Raw genomic sequence first — 20,017 nt, forward strand, 5'->3', positions numbered from 1 at the left:
AATGGGCCAAGCATCCGAGAATTCTGCTTTGCAGTAAACAGTGTTCATATGCAATTGCTAAAGTCTCTCTGAAAGCAAAAATGTTACTCGAACTACTAAAAAAGGAGAAAAGCTATCAAATAGAGCTACTGATGCTTCATTATAAAAAACAAATAAAAAGCAAAGCCCCCACCAGAGTTTATTAAGCCACACACAATATAAACAGGAAAAATATTTTGAAACTTTGCATTTCAGAACAGGGATGTCAAACTGTAGGACTTTTTCTTTTTCTGTTTGGAGTAACAAACCAGAAGAATTAAAAATTAACCAGGAAGACATTTACCTTCATTTTATATGCCAGCTATCCATGCGATGAATCGCAAACGACACCTTTTCATTTCTAATTTGCCTTTTCTTTTTGCTAGTCATTAACTGCTCTTCAGATTTTCTTCTAATACTATTATCTGGATTAGATACAATTTTACAAGGCTTGTTAGGAAGAAAATGGACCTTCACTCCCTGGATGCAGAACAGCATTCACTAGATTTGGGGAGAAGTAACGAGTGGAGAGTGAAGTTCACCTCAGTTATGATGGCTTTCTGGTCCTTCACCCTTTGAGCCTCCTCCAGGTCCTGTTCCAGGCTGAAGACTTTGGACAGCGGCACCGGCTTCCCACCGCGGCACAGGACTGCTTGGCACGTGCCAACGTTGGCCACAGTCAGACTGAAACTACTTGTTGGGTCAGCAGTGTCAGGGCGGATATAACAAAGGAGAGCCGAGGAGCCCAGCTTCTGGCCAGCCATTCCCAATTTTCTGTTAAGAAGGAAAAGGAAAATGGGTGCCTGGATGGCTCAGTCAGTTAAACTCAGATCATGATCTCACAGTTCATGAATTCGAGCCCTGCATTGAGCTGACAGCGCAGAGCCTGCCTGGGATTCTCTCTCACTCTCTCTCTCTGCCTCTCGCCTGGTCATGCATTCTCTCTCTCAAAAATAAACAAACTTAAAAAAAAAGAAAGAAAGAAAGAAAAGGAAGCAAAAGACATGGTAGCTAGTTTTAGAAATAAGCGGTGGTCCCTCAGGTCCGTGATTTCCTTGTTTCTCTGTGACGTGACTGTGAGCCAGCCTCACCCGTATCCACCTAAAGGCAGTCTCTTGCTACAGGAGATGACGGTGAAGAGTTCTGTCTTCCATGCTCAGCGGACTGAGGAAAGAGATTTTACAAAAAGGTTGGGGGTAGGGGAGAAAATGAACATACAGCTTTCTCTACTGCTTCTGCTTGGGTCTGATCCTACACTACAGTGACCTCATTCAGTCACTTTCAACTTCAGCACATCAGAATCACCTGGAGGGCTCGTTTGAACAGGCTGCTGGGCCCCACCCCCAGAGGTTCTGATTGAGTGGGTAAGGGGCGGGCCCAAAAATCTGCATTTCTAACGAGTTCCTGGTGATGCTGAGGGTGCTGCTCGTGGAACAACCACTCACTCAAGCTGTACGTTCCTCCAAAGGAGGACCACACTCCTCCGTCCAGATCTCCCATCGACAAGGCCTCCATCCCCTAGCACACAGCACACATACTAAGCACAGGGCAAGTGCTAGGAGAAAGGTCTGGTTGCAAATTCCAGCTCTGACATGTGCCCATCGAGGATCCTTAGCAAGGTATTTCTCTGAGAAACTTCCCCGATGAAACACCTACCTCTTTTGCTTGTTTGGAAAATTAAAGATATGGTATAAGGAAGCCTTGGTCTTCTGGCTGGCTCTTGGGAGGTGCTTCATACATAAACCGAGCTCTCTTTCTTAAATCATTATTTTGCCAAGTTCCTAGCTCAATCCATTACTGAAAAACAGATTCCTTTCCTAGCCACTTTGGTTGACGTTATAATGAGAGAGAAACCCAGCTTGGGCTCCAGGCTAGTCCATCTCAACCTCAGTGAGACAAGGTCCCCACCTGCCAGCTGTGCGTGTCCTTCACACAGCCCACCTGATACACAAGATGCAGTATTAGCTACTAAGAGATTTTCAGTAGTTTGGTTATATAGAGTTTTTGCCCCTACGTGGCTTAGAAGATTAATTGGTCAGCCTCCAATAAGAAGTATTCTAAACACACAAATCTGGTAAGTGCTTTAACCCTTTGTAGGTTGCTGATTGTGACAACTCTTACAAAAGCTTATGCTGTCTTCCTTCTAAGTGTACAAATTATACATTGTACACACACAACCTTATGCTCACAATTTCTGGGCTTCCCAGATTCTCAGCAGCCTCTGGGTTCAGAAAAGAGATGGCTCCACAGGCTCATTAAAGGATTAAAGTCCCCACATTCCTCAGTGCTGACATACAGAGAAGAGTCACAGCAGGAGGAGCAAAATCTCCCCTTGACCCTGTACCTGTAATTTACACCCTGACCTTCTGGCTTAGTGAGATTTATTTTTCTAAAAGCAGAACTGAGTTAGGGAATATTCAACACACCTTCTTACCTGTGAGATACCAAGAAGGTGTTAGCCATGAAAACAGTGTCAGCTGTTGACTGCTGTACTTCTTCCAAAAGCACATCTGCCATGGTGCACTGGAGCAGGCGCGGGAGCTCCTCGTTTCGGTCCCCGTCAAACATGCCATACACGGCTCCCACTCCCTCCGCAAAGTTGTCCACAGCCAGGGCAGATATACACAGCCTATAACACAGATATGAGAGAAACAAGCACTGAAGAAAACTCGGGTAAAAGGACTGTTCTCCAGTGAGCCTTCTTTGAGAAGTACTAACTGAGGGTGGAAAGAACAGTAGTAAATCCTCATCTACACATGAAATTAGTATTAGATAATTAAGTAGCATCTGAAAGAGCTGATGTCCTAAGAAGCGGGGGAATTCAGCCCCACTCCAAAGCAGTGCATATTAGCCTTCCAATGCCTGCCACAGGCTGGAAAGAGGAAATGTTTTCCCTTAGCAGTGAGTGACAACTAGTATGGCCAACATCCTTCAGCCAAAGATCCCCAGGAGCACAACGACGGTTGAACGAGGTGGGTTTCTGGTGCCTTTGCAGCAAGAGAGAATGTGCACCATGGGACTCAGGGGTGAACAGGTTAAGAGCATATTGGAGAGAATCTACTACAGGATTTGGGCTTTTGTTGGGTCATTTTGGGGAAGGTCTAATGAAATGGGGGATCATCCAAGATTGGGTGCTATCAGAACATGGGGCCACTGTGTGGTTGGCTATCTCAGTAAATCTTATCTATAGGGAAAGAAGATTAACAGGAGGATAAAGCTGTAATTGGTAAAGAAAGTAGCAGTCACCATTTTAGCCCTGAGAGGGACTGTCTGGTATTTTGAGGACTGTGCATTCATCTTGTTTTTGTCACACCGCATCACGGTCTCACGGGGATCTTCTCTAATGGTGGCCTTCTATGATCTGTTTATGTCCCACAGGAGAACAACACGGCCTTTCTGCATCAGATCAGATGTCAGGGGCTGCCTTTTTTATCTCTCTCCGTGGCCAAGATACTCACTTATTTCTCTGCCCTGCCATCTCAGCCAGTCCATGGCTCCAGAAGGTTGACGTAACTGTAGAATCGGTGGTTGGCAAAGGTTTCTGATCAATTTTCAAGGTTGTGATATGGCTGTGGGAAGTGCAGGAAGGGAAGATTAAACCACATATGCTTCTGTGTTTTACAAAAGCTACCCTAACAAGAATATGTTTTTATAAAATCATGTGTTGACAGACCAAGATTCATTTACAGAAGACTGAATGAAAGTAGTGTACGGATCCACTGGCCAGAAGAAGGAGAAAGGAAAGGGGCAGGAGGAAGAAACGGGGGCCAGATACTGCTACAACTGATACTGTTCGTTTCAGTGAAAAACTAAGCACAATAAAGGTTTCAAAGTTTTAGGCAAGTGTCTACTTAAATAAATATTGTGATACAATGAAGTCTTGGTGCAATGAATGAGCCTGCATTTCTTCGGTGACATAATGTAACGTTTTCAGTGTCACCTTAGATGTCTATGTAAAAATATTCAGTGTACGGCTCAGCAGTAGCCATGAGGCTGAGTTCTGATATAAATGGGCTGTCTCCTGTATACAACATCCATCCAGAACTGAATTAAACGAAAGAGCTGACGGGCTTTATGGCCAAATTCATTCTATCCTTTAATTAATCAAGATCTCCACAGACCTTTAGGAGATCCACACATGGCTGGTGGAACGAAGAGCAAATGTGGATTCAATTTCAAATTTTTTCCTACCTAAATGTGTCCAGTGTCTTGTGCTCCAGAACCAGATTTGTATTTCCGGTCAGGTCAAGGTCTTGTAAAGTAGCAGGCAGAGTCTCTGGAATCAGGATCTCTGTCAAGTCATTGCAACTTAGGTCTACAAACTGAGAGGAAAAAGGAGAAATCAAAAGAAGACACATCACAGAGGGTGCATTCGTAACTCTCTAATGCTCAGTCCCCTACTATATCCTCAAAGGAAACTTCCCAGGAACCCATGAAATCTACTGTGATCCCAAACTGCCATTTGTTTCTCCATTATGAGAAGAGAACACGTTGCCCTTTCTCCAGCAGGACACCATCCCAGCACACAAAAGTACCTGGATCTGAGGCAACTGCAGAATTTCCGGGAAAATGCTGATGTTGTTGGAGTGTGCGACAAGGGTGTGAAGCCTTCTGCAGTTGGCGATGGTCGTGGGAATGGTTTTAAGCTTGTTGCCACTTAGGTTCAGTTCCTCCAACTGCTCCAATTTATTTAGTTTGCTGAAAAACAAATAGCATAGCACAACACACTCAAAACGAGCGGCTGCCACGCCAGTTAGCAGCAGCCACACAGAGTGCAGCGGCGACCTGGTCTGCTGCCAGAGGACTGGTCAGAATGAAACAATCAGACACCAACAAAGGGAACAGCTCCCCAAGGTGACTGCTCCTGCTGAATCTCAGCCTCATCTGCCTCTCACTGTGTTTCAAGGACTGAAGCTTCCCTTGCTTCTCTTACGGCCGATGCATCTTGCAGGTACCAACATTATCTGACTTACAGGAAGTGGCTGAATCAGCACTAGCCTACGACTGGAAGATGATTATGGTACTTCCTTGGCCACTGACTCGTTGGAAACTACTGTGATATTTAATGCCAGTGGGTATCAATGTCCTCAGCTGTAAAGTACTAAATTATCACTAAGATTCCATTCAGTGTTAAGTTTCTACAGTTACCTATTCATAAAATAATCCATCTTCAGGAAACATTTAATGAGTGCTTCCTAAATGTACAGCCAGTGCCAGAGACTGTGCTATAAGCAAATCGCACTGTTCTGTGGGACTGAACAAAGCTTTCTACACAGCAAGCAAAATGTCTTCAGACAGCCTAACATCGTTATCTACATTATTACAAACTGCTCTGATTTATTTATAACTTATTGATTTAAAAATTATAAAAATAAACTGCCATAAGGTGGAGAGAAAGTATGGAAAACAAATAAATCGACAATACCACCAATCTGAAATTACTTTTCTTGTTTTGCTAAATGAGATTCAAAATCAGAACTTTCATATGCATATCTGTTTTATATAAAATTTCCTACCAAAATTTTTATATGCATATTTACTTTACATAAAACTTATATCCTGCCCTTTCCATGTATCATAACAATTTTTTTAAGTTTATTTCTTTATTAAGAGAGAGAGAGAGAGAGAGCAAGCACAGGCACAGGAGGGGAAGAGAGAGAGAGGGAAAGAGAATCCGAAACAGGTTCCACACAGTACAGAGCCTGATGCAGGGCTTGAGCTCATGCACTGTGAGATCATGACCTGAACCGAAATCAAGAACTGGAGGCTTAACCAACTGTGCCCCTCCCTATACCATAAATAATGTCTATTGCTAGAAAATTCATAAATACTTTAAAAAAATTTTTTAAATGTTTATTTATTTTTGCGAGAGTGAGCACGTGCAGGGTAGGGCCAGAGAGAGAGGGAGACACAGAATCTGAAGGCAGGTTCCAGGCTCTGTGCTAGCTGTCAGCACAGAGCCTGATGCGGGGCTCGAACCCACGAACCATGAGATCATGACCTGAGCAGAAGTCAGACGCTCAACCGACTGAGCCACCCAGGCGCCTCCATAAATACTTTTTAGTACCCAAGCTCAGTAAACTAAAATTGCTTTCTTTCTGATTACAAAAGTAATGCATACTTATTGAAGAAAACCCTGAAAAATAACAGAAAAAATTTACTTTAATTCTACTAACAGAGATAATCTCTGTAATAGTTTGGTGGAGAGTATTCTTGGTTTTTTTTGATGCAATAAACTATATCTTTTGAATTAAAAAATGATGTTTTAGGATCTATATTAATAACTCCCCTTTTTAATTTTACTTAACAATACATTTTTAAAGTGCTCTCCTGTCCAAACCTTCTGCTTTTCTCTTATACTACTCCCTGGTTGGATCTAACTTGTAAATAGAAATGCAGAATCCCTGTCTCAGCCAGTTTCTTATGAAGCACCCAAAACCACACTAGTTTCTGAAAGTAGTCCAGGGGGGCACCCGGGTGGCTCAGCTGGTTAAGTGTCCAACTCTTGATTCTGGCTCAGGTCATGATCTCACGCTCGGTGAAATCGAGTTCTGAATGGGGATCTGCACAGACAGTGCAGAGCCTGCTTGGGATGCTCTCTCTCTCTCTCTCTCTCTCTCTCTCTCTATGTCCCCTACCCCACTCATGCACATGTGTGCTCTGTGCTCTCTCTCTCTCTCAAATTAAAAAAACAAGAAGAAACAGAAGATTTGGATTGTGCCTGTATAATTAAATGTTGTTCAGGAGATGATGTGACATCAGATTTATTATTCAGTATACAAAATATTTTCTCTAATATACCACACCTAAATTTCATTTAGTTTTATTATCTGTATGTATTCTACTCTAATTTTGTATGATCTCTTCTTAATTCTTATCATTACTTCTAAACTATTTTCATAATCTTCAATGAATTTTAAGTTTTATATCAGCCTGCTTTTAACTTCCAACAATAACAGTGTCATCAGATTAGGAGGAATTCATTAGTTTCAGAGTATTATATCTGGTATCTCCCAACAGCTTCAAAACCAATATGACCTGTGAATGATCTGTTGTTTTCACTTACAGGAACATATCTGAGGACAATGGAATTAATAGGATTAAGATTCTGCATCCACTTTAAAAGCCATTGCTCAAATTCTTTGAAGGAAGCAATCTTGTCCTTGCTGGTCTCCTATAAGCTCCAAAGACCTCATTTCATAAACATTCACAAAAATTATAACCTCTAGGGGCTCCTGGATGGCTCAGTCAAGTAGAGTGTAGTACTCTTGATTTCCACTCAGGTCATGACCTAGCAGTCAGGAGGAAGAGCCCCGGGGCAGGCTCCTCACTGGGAATGGAACCTACTGGACACTCCCTGCCCCTTCCCTACTCATACTCTCCTTGCTTCCTCTCTCAAAAAAAATTATAATCTCCATGAAGTTTTCTAAGTTTATCACATTCTAAGAAAATTTGTAAAATATAATCAGAATCAAATATATAGTTTTGTTTTCCAATTATAGCAAACATATAATTTCAAATTATAACAAACATAATTTTATATGATATAATAATTTCATTCAAATTATATCAGATATTATTTCCATATAGTCTTCATTTTTGAAAACATGATTTTTAATGAGTACGTTCACAGTATAGACGGATTTTTCTGGCATCAAATTTTCCAAAAATTTTCTTATCAAATGTATTTTGATACATTCTTTCTCCACTAACACTGTTTAAAACTTTGACAGCATTAAATATCTCTCGTATATTTTCTTAGGAGTACAGCCCACCTATACACCTCCTCCTCCAGGAAGACCAGCCCCACCCCCAGGCCCTGGATAGTGCAGTTAGCTACCTATGCATAGCTTTAACATCCTGCATGCATGCATTCATTCATTCACTCACCCATTCAGATTTTATATTATTAAAAAAATTTTTTTTAATGTTTATTTATTTTTTACAGAGAGCAAGAGATAGAGTTTGAGTGGAGAAGGAACAGAGAGAGTAGACACAGAATCCAAAGCAGACTCCAGGCTGTGAGCTTGTCAGCACAGAGCCCGACACAGGGCTCAAACTCACAATCTGTGAGATCATGACCTGAGCTGAAGTCAGACTCAACCAACCAAGCTACCCAGGCACCCCCAGATTTTATTTTTAAGTAATCACTACACCCAACGTGGGGTTCGAACTCATAACCCCAAGATCACGAGTTACATGTTCTACCGACTGAGCCAGCCAGGCACTCCAAAATCCTGCGTTTATTACACTGCATTGCAATTACCTATTGCTTGTTTATTTCCTCTGTTTGACTGTAAGTTACTTGTAGACGGAGACTGTAACGTAATCACTACTGTTTCCCTACTACTAATGCTGTCTATACTTGACATACAGAACTCATTTAAGACATATATAATGAATAAATTATGTACTCAGCAGCATATTACAAAACAGTGTTGACAAGAAAAACTGTTTTCAGAATGTATTTCATAAGCTTGTACTTGTCTAGGCTGAAAATTCTCAGACCACTATTAAGTGATTAGAATAAAGAATTAAATGCATTTCAGCCATGACTTCTCTGGTTACGGATACTTAACAACTGGGTACAGATTTTTCCATTCAACTAGTAGAATCACAGCACTAGTAAATTGCTTAGCATAAAGTAAGAGTACCCAGTAAGATAATTATAATGTAGACTGGCAAATGCAGCATTCATGCTGTGTGTGTGAAAGGACCAAAGTGAGCATCTGCTTACCTTGCGGGAAAGGTCTGTAGCTGGTTGTTTGCAAGATGCAAAATTCGCAGGTGTGGGTGCCCCACTAGAACGGGCACACACTGGTCTGTCAGGAGGTTGTTGGTCAGATACAGCAGCTGCAGAGCACTCAGACTCTCCTCTCCAGCGCCGGCAGATGGCAAAGATTCCAAACTGTTTGCAGAGGCATTCAAGTATCTGAGACTGACGGAACACACACAAATCATCATTTCCTTTATGGTTATTGGTTACCATCACACTATCTCAGTGTGGAACACTATCATTTCATGCTCCCAAACTTGTGACACAAGTAATTTCCTCCAGGGTTTTCTCTAATTGATTCTACCTACCCAACCAAAGTTCCTTTTATTCAACTCCTGCAAGCCAAGCAGAGAGAAAAGAATTCAGGCTTGGTTGTGGTTCCTGGACTTCTGGATGGCCTGATTCTAACCTAGTTCCATCTTTTACTGTCTGTTGCTATGAACATCCTTCAGAAAGTTTTTGATTTTATATAACCATCACCCCCCCTCCCCCTCCCCCTTCAGTCCATGGTTATATGCTTTATGGGAACCAATTTGACAATAAACTATTAAAAAAATAAAATAAAAACAAAAAAAAGAAAGTTTTTGATTTTAACAGGATGTTTATTTAGCCAATCCCCCTTTTAAGTCCCATATAATAGGCGTACAGGCTGTTCGCAACTGTTTGCTAATGCAGATATCTTAATGAGCAACTCTGTTCCTATCTAATTATTTCTTTAGGCTATATTACTAGAAGCAGAATTTGTAGGGTCAAAAGATACATATATCTAAGACTTGTATATACATACTGTCAAATTGAACTACAGAAAGGCTGTACCAAGTTATACCTTCCACAAGAAGGATTTAAGAATGTGTTTGCTCAATCTTTTGTCAACACTGAGTATAATTCACTTTAATCTCTGTCAATTTCATAAAACAATACATTTACAATTTGCCTAGCATGGTGTCTGATATTTATAGAACATGCTCAAATAAAAGGCAGCTAATATTATTAACACTGTTGTGTGGATTTAAAATTTTTTTTCAATGTTTCTTTTTGAGACAGAGACAGAGCATGAGTGCTGGATGAGCAGGGAGAGGGGGAGACACAGAGTCAGGAGCAGCCTCCAGGCTCTGAGCTGCCAGCAGAGCCGGATGCAGGGCTTGAGCTCACCAACTGTGAGATCATGACCTGAGCTGAAGTTGGATGCTTAACCGACTGAGCCACCCAGGCACCATCCCCTTGTTGTGTGTTCTTTAAGTCTTCTTCATATTGTGTGATCTATAACCCTAATTGGCTCTTTAGCTGTTGAGTGTACTGTTTGTATGTGTGTCTTTGTAGGCCCCAAGTGCTTTGTGCAGAGTCAGTATTAAATAAATGTCCTCAACAGTTTGCTGCTATTCAGTAAGTTCCTTACTATAAATTCTAAGGCTGTAAACTAATTTTATTCAAACTGTCATTAGAACTAAGTGCAGTGAAGGGGCACCTTTCTGGTGACTCAGTCAATTGACTTCGGCTCAGGTCATAAATTTGCGGTTCATGGGTTTCAAGCTCCACATCAGGCTCACTGTCAGTGTGGAGCTTGCTTTAGATCCTTGGTCTCCCTCACTCTGCCTCTCCCTTGGGCTCTCCCCAAAATAAATAAATATTTAAAAAAAAATAAGAAAGAAATGCAGTGGGGTGCCTGACTGGTTCAGTTTGTGGAGTGTGTGACTCTTGATCTCAGGGTTGTGGGTTTGAGCCCCATGTTGGGTATAGAGTTTGCTAAAAAATAAAATCTTAAAGAAAAAAAAGAACTAAATGCAGTATTATGCATTATTAACAAATTCCTGTTAATTAACAAGTTAAATGTTACTGCATTAAGATCCTATATAAACATTCCAAAAAGAAAACTGCCTTCAAATATTTTCAGGAATTTCCAAAGATTTTACTTTTAGGAAAATCTAACCAACTATATTATACAATAAGAGACGTATAAGCTACAAATCAAATCCACATTGAGATACGACCTCACACTAGTCAGAATGGATAAAATTAACAACTCAGGCAACAAGAGATGCTGGAGAGGATGCAGAGAAAGAGGAAGCCCCCTACACTGTTGATGGGAACGCAGACTGGTGCAGCCGCTCTGGAAAACAGTGTGAGGGTCCTCAGAAAAGTAAAAATAGAACTACCCTATGAGCCAGTGATAGCACTGCTAGGAATCTATCCAAAGGATACAGGGTGCTGGTTCACTGGGGCACTTGCACCCCAATGTTTACAGTAGTGCTATCAACAATAGCCAAATTATGTAAAGAGCCCAAATGTCTATTAGCAGATGAATGGATAAAGAAGATGTGGTTTATATATCAATGGAGTATTACTCGATGATGAAAAAAGAATGAAATCTTACCATTTGCAACAACATGGATGGAAATGGAGAGTATACTGCTAAGTGAAATAAGGTAGTCAGAGAAAGACAGATATTATATGATTTCACTCATCTGTGGAACTTGAGAAACTTAACAGAAGACCATAGGGGAAGGGAAGGAGAAATAAGTTACAGACAGGGAGACTCTTAAATACAGAGAACAAACTGATGGTTGATGGGGGTAGGGAGCTGGGGAAAACGGGTAATGGGCATGGAGGAGGGCACTTGTTGGGATGAGCACTGGGTGCTGCATGAAGTGATGAAGCATGGGAATGCACTCCTGAAGCGAAGACTACACTGCATGTTAGCTAACTTGACAATAAATTAAAAATAATAAATGAATAAATAAATAAATAAACCTTTTAAAAATGTAAGGAAAAAACAAGAGAGATGTATAACGTGCCAAACAAAGAACAAGCCAGGCACTTGTGAGCTAAATGCTTTCTGTATGTGCCCTGGAGCCTTATGTTAAAGCACTACTGCTTATCTCCATTTTCTCCATTTCCAAACTGAAGACAATATTGCCTTTTCCCTATTGCAGAAGACTATAATTAAAACCAGTTTTCACGGGGCGCCCGGGTGGTTCAGTTGGTTAAGCATCCGGCTTTAGCTCAGGTCATGATCTCACAGTTTGTGGGTTCAAGGCCCGCGTCGGGCTCTGTGCTGACAGCTCAGTCTGGAGCCTGCTTCAGATTCTGCATCTCCCTCTCTCTCTGACCCCCTCCTGCTCGCGCTGTCTCTCTCAGTCTCTCAAAAAATAAAAAATGTTAAAAAAAATTTTTTTTAAAAACCAGTTTTCACTTAATAGTGACATATGTATTAGATAAACTTGATTATAGGAAGTAACAGGAAGACATACTATCTGTTAACTTATAATGAGAAAGCAAATAATACCTTTTGGAACAATTTTACCTTTAAACACACAATTTTCAACGTAGGCAGTTAAAAAGCAGTGCACATAAGAATGTAACTTGAAAACAGCTTGATAAAGCAGGAAGCAAAACCTAAATTAACTTTAGTGATATGTCCTTGTCTTCCAAATGCAAAAGCTGAAAACTGCCCAAGAAAGCTCTATCAGAGTATTATGATTTTTCTTTAAGGGGTCATAAATGTATTCATTTTCTGAGATGAAAGCCTGTTTGAAATTGTTCACAATACTAAAACTTCTTAAATATTTGATGGTTATTTCAACTTTTGAGTTGAAGAATACTGCCTCATACAACAGTGTCATATTTTATTTCTTATAAACTACAAACAAATAAATCTCTACCCACAGTTACTGTGAGGTAAACACTGTAAATATAGGTCCAAAGGTCACTCCAGTGACATGCCAATGCAGTTTCTTGAACTAATGATTCTGCTCTTCTAAATACTCTAGAGGACTTACTTTAAGGCCTTGGAGAAGAGAGAATCTGGCAGCCTGGTGAGGACGTTGTGCTGAACATCCAGCACCTCGAGAGGGATGTGGTCCACCAGCGCTGGCAGGCTCTGCACCTGGTTGTGCCCCAGCATCAGTTTTCTGAGACTCAAGCTACTAAGAATTCTAAGGGGAACAGTACAAAGAAACAAATAAAAAACTTACTTAAATCATTTTTTCTGAGTCTGCCCTTGGCTATTTCACTGAAATCAGTAAACTATAGAAACATATTCTTCGAGACAGTCTAATCACCGGCAAGCACTTAAGTCAACAAAGTGGCCATGACCATATGCTTACCCACCTCCCACCAGGAAGTCATTAAGGCCATTCTGGGAAAAGGTGATTAATGAAAGTAAACAGCACAGAACAGACCTAAACAAAAAAAGCAATTTCTGGAATAAATTGATTTACATTTTAAGTCCAAACAGCACTAAAAATTCAGTTTATTAATACATAGTTTGTCCTTGAACAACATGGATATGGACTATATGGGTCCGCTTACATGTGGGGTCATGCAGAACAGTGCTGTAAATATATCTGCTCTTCCTTAGGATTTTCTTAATGAGATTTTCTTTTCTCATTTGAAGAATACAGTATCTAATACATATAACACACAAAACATGACTTTATGTTATCAGGAGGGTTTCCAGTAGACAGCAGGCTCTTAACAGTTAAGTTCTGGGAGGAGTCAAAAGTTACACATGGATTTTCAACTGTGCAGGGGTCAGGACACACACATTGTTCAAGGATCAAATGTAAATGACTATAATCAGTAACAAAATTTATTGTAACAAAAACTACTACTACCACTCTAAATGTGCTAGACCACTTTAACTATTAAGTTCAGAAGGGATAAGGGACTTTCGATTTGCTAAAGACCTCACAGTGAATGTGGCAAATAGTATAGTCAGGACTTGAACTAAAGTCTGATTCCAAAGGCCGCACTCACACCTACCAGGCTACATGCCTCCAGTTTACTTAAAAGACTCCACTAGGTGATAAGCACACATTTTACACTTTAGGGCTACTGAATATATCATCCCCTCAGCCCCAGCATCTCCCTCTCTCCCCCTCCACATATAGAAATCTCACCGTCTTGTAAAGGTCAACTCACATATGCAATTCTCTCATGAAGCATTCTCTAACTGTTCCAAGTTGTGAATTCTAAAGCATTTATTTCTAGAGTGTAGGGATGAAGAGTGACAGCTTCAGGGTAAGAACGACTACCTTCAAATGTCAGCTCCCACCATTTCCTAGTTAAGAGTGACCTCGGGCAAGTTACCTAACCACTGCAAGCCTCCGTTTCCTCATTTGTAAGATGAGAATAACAGCACCCATCTAATAAGGTGGTTAAGGGATTAAGTAAGATAATAAAAGTGAAGTTCTTAGAACATTACTCAGTTCATAAGACTTATCCAGTATGAATGATCCATTATCACAATCAGATATCTGATCTATGCCAGTAACTCTTGTTACGTTTTATCACAGTTATCTGTGCACAAGTTACCCCAACTATCCACTTACCAAGTTCCAGGCAGGCCAAGACTATGCATTAGCCATTACCACATTCCTCACAGTAATTCACACTGCCCTGCACTCCACAGGCACTCAGTACTTCCCAAACAAACAGATGAAAGTACGTTCGAAAGGCAACCCAAATCTAGGGAAATAATTATACAGACAAACACATACACTAATGCATACATACACTAACACACACATACCTCATGGGAACCTCCGTCAGAAGATTATAGCTCACATCTAGTATCTCCATCTTCTTTGCTTCACAGGCCCAATCAGGGACACACTCTAGCAGGTTTCTACAGAAAAGAATTAAAGGCATCGCTGATGATGATGCATGGAACTCCTTTCACTAGTCTGTTATGTATCTGTTAACCAGCCCTTGAGCTCCTTGTGGGCAGGAGCACGGCCCCAAGGCATTCCTAGCGAACTACCTGGAATATCCTAAGTGCTCAATGAACATTGCTGACAGAAAGCAGAGAGGGACAAAGACAGAAACATGCATTATATTGGATCAATTATGCTCCCTGCACAAAGAAGATACAAAGACTTTAGTAGGAAAGCACACAAGTAATGCAATGAGATGAAAGAGAGATGTGGAAAGACAATCAAAGAAGTGGCATTTTAAACAAACTTTCAAAGATGAGAAGGATTTCCACAGGTATTGAATGAATGAAGGAGAAGAAAAAGAAATTCTGGAGAAAATGAACCAAATGAATAGAAGTAAGGAAGTAGGGACAAAAGACAAATGGTGGGGGAAGGTCGCAAATCATTTAGAATGTGAACTCAAGCACTGAGTAGAGTACTGGGCAGACACTCAGTAAAAGGGATTCCATTTACAGATGCTACTTAGCCTTGCTAAGGCTCAAAGTACCTACTGATCAACAGATCAACTCGAGGCAGAAGGAAGTAGGCACTGTGGGAGAAACACAGATCCTGTTACTACAGCTTAGTGAAGGGAGGACATTGCCTTACACAGATCAGGGCAAACTCCCCAAGAAATATGGTATCTGGGTTGGAATTTGAAAAATGTTGTACAATGACGTGAAATAAGGAGGACATACAAAGCAAGAGGTGACAACACAAACTAAAGCAGAAACAAGAAAGGAAACGGCATGATATATGTGGGGAATAATAAGTGGTCTGGTGATGCTAGAGCAGCATATACGAAGCCAAGTGGTAAAAAACAAAGCCGGAAAGACCTGTATCATGTTTAGAAGGTTGTGACTTTATGCTGCAGGTATAAGGGAATCACTAAAGGGTTTGTAAGCAGTGGGGAACACAGTCTTGTACTTTATTTTTTTACTTTATTTATTTATTTTTGAAAGAGAGCGAGAGAGAGAGAGAGAGGAAAACAGAGAATCCCAAGCAGGCTCCATGCTGTTAGCACAGAGCCCAACATGGGACTCAAACCCACGAATCATGAGATCATGACCTGAGCCGAAATCTAGAGTCGGACGCTTAACTGACCGAGCTACCCAGGCGCCTCAGTTCTGTACTTTAAATAGTTCACTCCGTGTATACGTACACAGAGGTCTGACTGAGGTGCTTATATTAGTAAAAGGAAGAACAATCAGGAATCCGTTACAGAATTCCAGACAAGAAATGACATGGGCCTAAATGGGTGGTAATGCATATGAGAGGAAGGGGAGGGATTCCAGAAACACTTAGGGGTCAAAAATCAAAACAACTTGGAGGTAAACTAGACATGGGAGTAGAGCAGAGGGAAGAATAAAAAACGACTTTAGGCTTCTTGTCTAGACTGCCAGGGGGGAAAATCATATCCAGAGAAATGACTGGCAGGCTCCAAATGAGGCTGGATATTTGAGTCTTGAGTGGTGTCCATCTGAAGTGACTATCTTACAATAAGGCTAAAAGCTGAAACAGACACAAGGCAACAAGCTAGGCAGGTTGGAGGAGTGGATAAGGAATTTATTTTGCACATGTCTGAGGTACTTTGAGATGGGCAGGTCAAAAATGTCTAATGTGAAATTGGATACATGGGTCTGAGGCTGGACGAAAAGGTCTGGGCTGGTGATCCAGGTGACGCTGATACCAAAGGGTAGCTGAAATCACTGGCGTAGATGAGATTGTCAAACGAGAATGAAGGATGCAAGGGAAGGGCCGGAATAAGTGACCTTCCTAGTTAAGGAAGAAGAGTACGCAAGAGATAGGAGTGGTCCAAGTGGCATGAAAAAAATGAGATTATGTGAGCCAGCTGAGGAAGCATGTTTGAGGAAAAGAGCGAGATTAACAGTGTCAATATAGAAAAGTTCCATACGAGAAGTCCAAAGCAAGCTGTGGGGGGATAAACAAATGAGAACCAAGGAAACCCAGCCAACAAATGAAAATACTTACTGAGAAATCTGGACAAAAAGGCAATGAGAAGAATTAGATAGTAGCCAGAAGGGCTGCAAGGTAACTTTGTTAACAAAGACGGAGGAGGTGTGAGTGTGTGTACAGACTGAGGAAAAAAAGACAGTAAACACACACAAGAGGTGAGGAAGTGGTGACTGACAGAGCAAGGTCCAGAGCAGCGCAGTGGACGCCATCCTAGGCCCAGAGGACAGACCGGCCTTGAACAGAGGAAACAAACTGAGAATGGATATGAATTACATCAATTTAAGCAAGGTAACAGGAAGTTCAGGGAGATCACCCACAATGGTCTACTTTCTCAATCAAGTGGGAAGCTAAGCTCTAGAGTGAGGGAGTTGGGCTAGTGCAGGGGAGGGTAAAGGAAGCTGGACAATGTGGAGCCAATGCCTAGGACCCTGATGAGGTTGGAAACTGAATTTACAGCAGTGTCTGTATGGTTTTCTTTAGCAATGATGAAACTCAGAGAAGGTAAATCTCAGTGTTGACCCAGGCTGGGGTTTTCCTGTAAAGGTATGACAGAAAGACATGGATGGACGGGAATCTAAAACAACAGCTTAATGATAATAAAAATAACAAAAAGAAACCTGGTTATATAGCGGCTAATATTCTCGGAAAGACTATTTTATGCCAGGCACCATGGTAACATTTTGCATTGATTACCTCATTTAATCTTCACAACAACCCCGGCCATATGTCCACTGCCCCTTCTACCTGCTCCATCATCTATAACCACACTTACAATGCTGCCCTGTCACTGCTGGTTTGATTGTCACACTTTCCACTAGACCCTAAAACTCAGCCACTGAATCCTGAATGCACAACAGTGTTAAAAATGAAGGAAAGAAAACAAACCTCAGTTATATATGTTCTTGACCACAAACGGAAGTAATAAGATCCTGAATACAATTAATATCTCTCTGAACATAAGACCAACATGGGTCATATCAAAAAAGTTAAGAGAAAAAAACTGTAAACATGAGTTGCTAAAAACCAAGCCAAGTTATCTGATTCCAACCAGCAAAAAGGAAATCACTGCCATGAAGAGGATAAAAGGTCTTCTTTGTTTGCATCTCATTCTAAATCCCCAGACTTTTAAAGAATAAATAATTCACAGGCACCGGTTTCAAGAGGACTTTCCCTTTAAATGATGGTATGGCCATTAAAAGTATTCCTCCACACATCCTTTCTCCTCCAGGCTATCTAACATATTTTTATGTACTTCGATTTTTACACCTCAAAACTACCAAAGTATCCACATTCTTCTCTTAAATATTAAGAATCAAACAAGCACCACTCTCATGAGACACACTCACCGGGAAAGTTCTAGAGAAGTAAGTTGACTGGGTACTGGATAGACATTCACTGCTGTCAGCCCTAATCAAAAAACAAACAGGTGTTAGTGGTACTCTCCAAAGAGGAAAGTAACTGAGAGTAAACAAGAACAAAGTGGTTTAGTGAAATCACCAGAGAGAAAACAGAGGTCATCTCCTGAAATGAACTAAAGACAAAAAGCTGTAACTGACACTGACTAACTCTACCTGACTTGAAAACCAAATAAAGCAACGAGTTAAAGGATCTTGTGTACTGGTCTGGACTCACACAAGCACAGGCAGTTTCTAAATGTTAGCAATGACTATTTAACTTTCTAATTTAAAAAAAACTTAATAATTAGATTTTTACAGGCAATATCTTTTAAAGTAAAAAAACATACATACATAAAAGTACAACAATCATAAGTGTACAGATCAATAAATTTTTACAAACAGAACACAACGGGGTAACCAGTACCCAGATCAAGAAATTGCGTATTACCAGGTGCCCTGAAATTCACCCGTTTCCCCTTCTGGTCATTGCCCACCAGGGCAACCTCCCTCTACACCCCCAATTTCCAATATCACCGACTGCTTTTGCCTATCCATATAAACACATACGCAGAGTCTGCGTAATGTCTTGTCTGGCTTTATTCACTCCACATTGTGCCTGTGAGAACAACTCTTACTGTATATGGCTGCAGTTCATTCATTCTCATGGCCGTATAAAATTCTTTATGTAGCGATACCACAATTTATGTACCCATTTTAGAGTTGGTGGGCATTTAAGTCTTTTTCTGTTTGGGTCCCTATGAATAGGGACATGAACATTTCATAAACACTTTTTTTGAGCACTAATGTAAGCAGCATTTATGTTGAATATAAGCTAGTACAAAGGGAGTCCATGTTCAGCTTTAGTAGATAATTCCACACAGCTTTCCAGGGTGGTTATACCAATCTACAACTAGTATTTTCAGTGATTTTCAAGGACTATTCTAGTCATTCTGGTAGGTGTGTAGTGGTGTCATGCTGAGGTTTCAATGTGCACATCCTCAATGACCAGTGGGGTCGAGTGCCTTTTCCTACACTAACCGATCACTTGGATAACTTCTTTTGTGAAGCCGAGTTCTTTACTTTGGGGACATCAGAATTCTGTGAATTCTTCCAGGTTGTAGAACTTAAGGCCTCTTTCTGAAAACTGAGCGGCTAACTTCACACAAGCCCTATTTAGTACAGTTCTGTGACAGAATCCCAGTTCCCAAAGACAGCATGTATGTCTATGAGGTCTTTTCTAGCAAGGCCACTCATTCATTCTCTAGATACATTAAACAGAAAATGGGCCTAATAGTAGACATTTCCACAACAAAAGACCGACTACCATCTCACAAGAATATGACACAAGTCAACACTCATAAGCTTTGACACTGTTTTGACCCAATTAATCTAAGCTACAAGTTGAAATTTCACTAACATGACAAAAGGCAATGAAAAGAGAAGTCGAACTATCTTTTACCTTAATAATGTATTTTAGAGATACAAAAAAGAGAATCAAATAATGAATACTCTTTCACCCATCACCTAACTTTTAATAAATCTTCACATTCTGCCTATAACATTCAGACTCTTTCAAGAATTAAAACACTAAACACACCAAGAGGTAATCATCATCCTGAATATTTTACCATTCCCATGGATTCTTTTATACTTTTCTGACAAACAGAGCTAAGGCAACAACTTTTCTGTGTGTTTGAAATTTGATACAACTATCTTAATGTACATATACTTATGCTTTCTTTTTTTCACTAAAAAATGTTTCTAAGCTTTATCCATATCAGGGGCGCCTGGGTGGCTCAGTCAGTTGGGCTGACTTCAGCTCAGGTCATGATCTCGCAGTTTGTGGGTTCGAGCCATGTCAGGCTCCGTGCTGACAGCTCAAAGCCTGGAGCCTGCTTCCGGTTCTGTGTCTCCCTCTCTCTCTGCCCCTCCCCTGCGAATGCTCTGTCTCTCTCTGTTTCTCAATAATAAATAAATGTTAAAAAAATTTTTTAGATTTATCCATATTAATACACAAGGCTTCAGGACATTCATTTCCATTGCTGTGCAATATTCTATTGTATAAGTATGTCACCGTTTAGTATATGCATTTTCCTATTAATAGTCCTATTTTTTCTTATTTTTTGTTCACCATCACAAACAGTGCTGTGAGAAAC

At 40.6% G+C, this 20,017-nt stretch overlaps 1 protein-coding gene across 1 annotated transcript in view; it reads right to left on the minus strand.

Moving 5' to 3' along the window:
• PHLPP2 (PH domain and leucine rich repeat protein phosphatase 2) overlaps positions 1 to 20,017 on the minus strand; it is a 66,916-nt gene that overhangs the window by 7,349 nt on the left and 39,550 nt on the right. Inside the window, exons 9-17 of the mRNA XM_029925815.1 lie at positions 17,811 to 17,871; positions 14,325 to 14,420; positions 12,571 to 12,726; positions 8,756 to 8,956; positions 4,554 to 4,716; positions 4,210 to 4,340; positions 3,477 to 3,587; positions 2,453 to 2,647; positions 561 to 792 (exon numbers count right to left, since the gene is read on the minus strand). Coding sequence (XP_029781675.1) covers positions 561 to 792; positions 2,453 to 2,647; positions 3,477 to 3,587; positions 4,210 to 4,340; positions 4,554 to 4,716; positions 8,756 to 8,956; positions 12,571 to 12,726; positions 14,325 to 14,420; positions 17,811 to 17,871 — 1,346 coding nt within the window. The remainder of the gene's footprint in view (positions 1 to 560; positions 793 to 2,452; positions 2,648 to 3,476; positions 3,588 to 4,209; positions 4,341 to 4,553; positions 4,717 to 8,755; positions 8,957 to 12,570; positions 12,727 to 14,324; positions 14,421 to 17,810; positions 17,872 to 20,017) is intronic.

Source organism: Suricata suricatta, chromosome 16 (assembly GCF_006229205.1).
Source record: "Suricata suricatta isolate VVHF042 chromosome 16, meerkat_22Aug2017_6uvM2_HiC, whole genome shotgun sequence".
In the NCBI taxonomy this organism is placed as follows: domain Eukaryota; kingdom Metazoa; phylum Chordata; class Mammalia; order Carnivora; family Herpestidae; genus Suricata; species Suricata suricatta.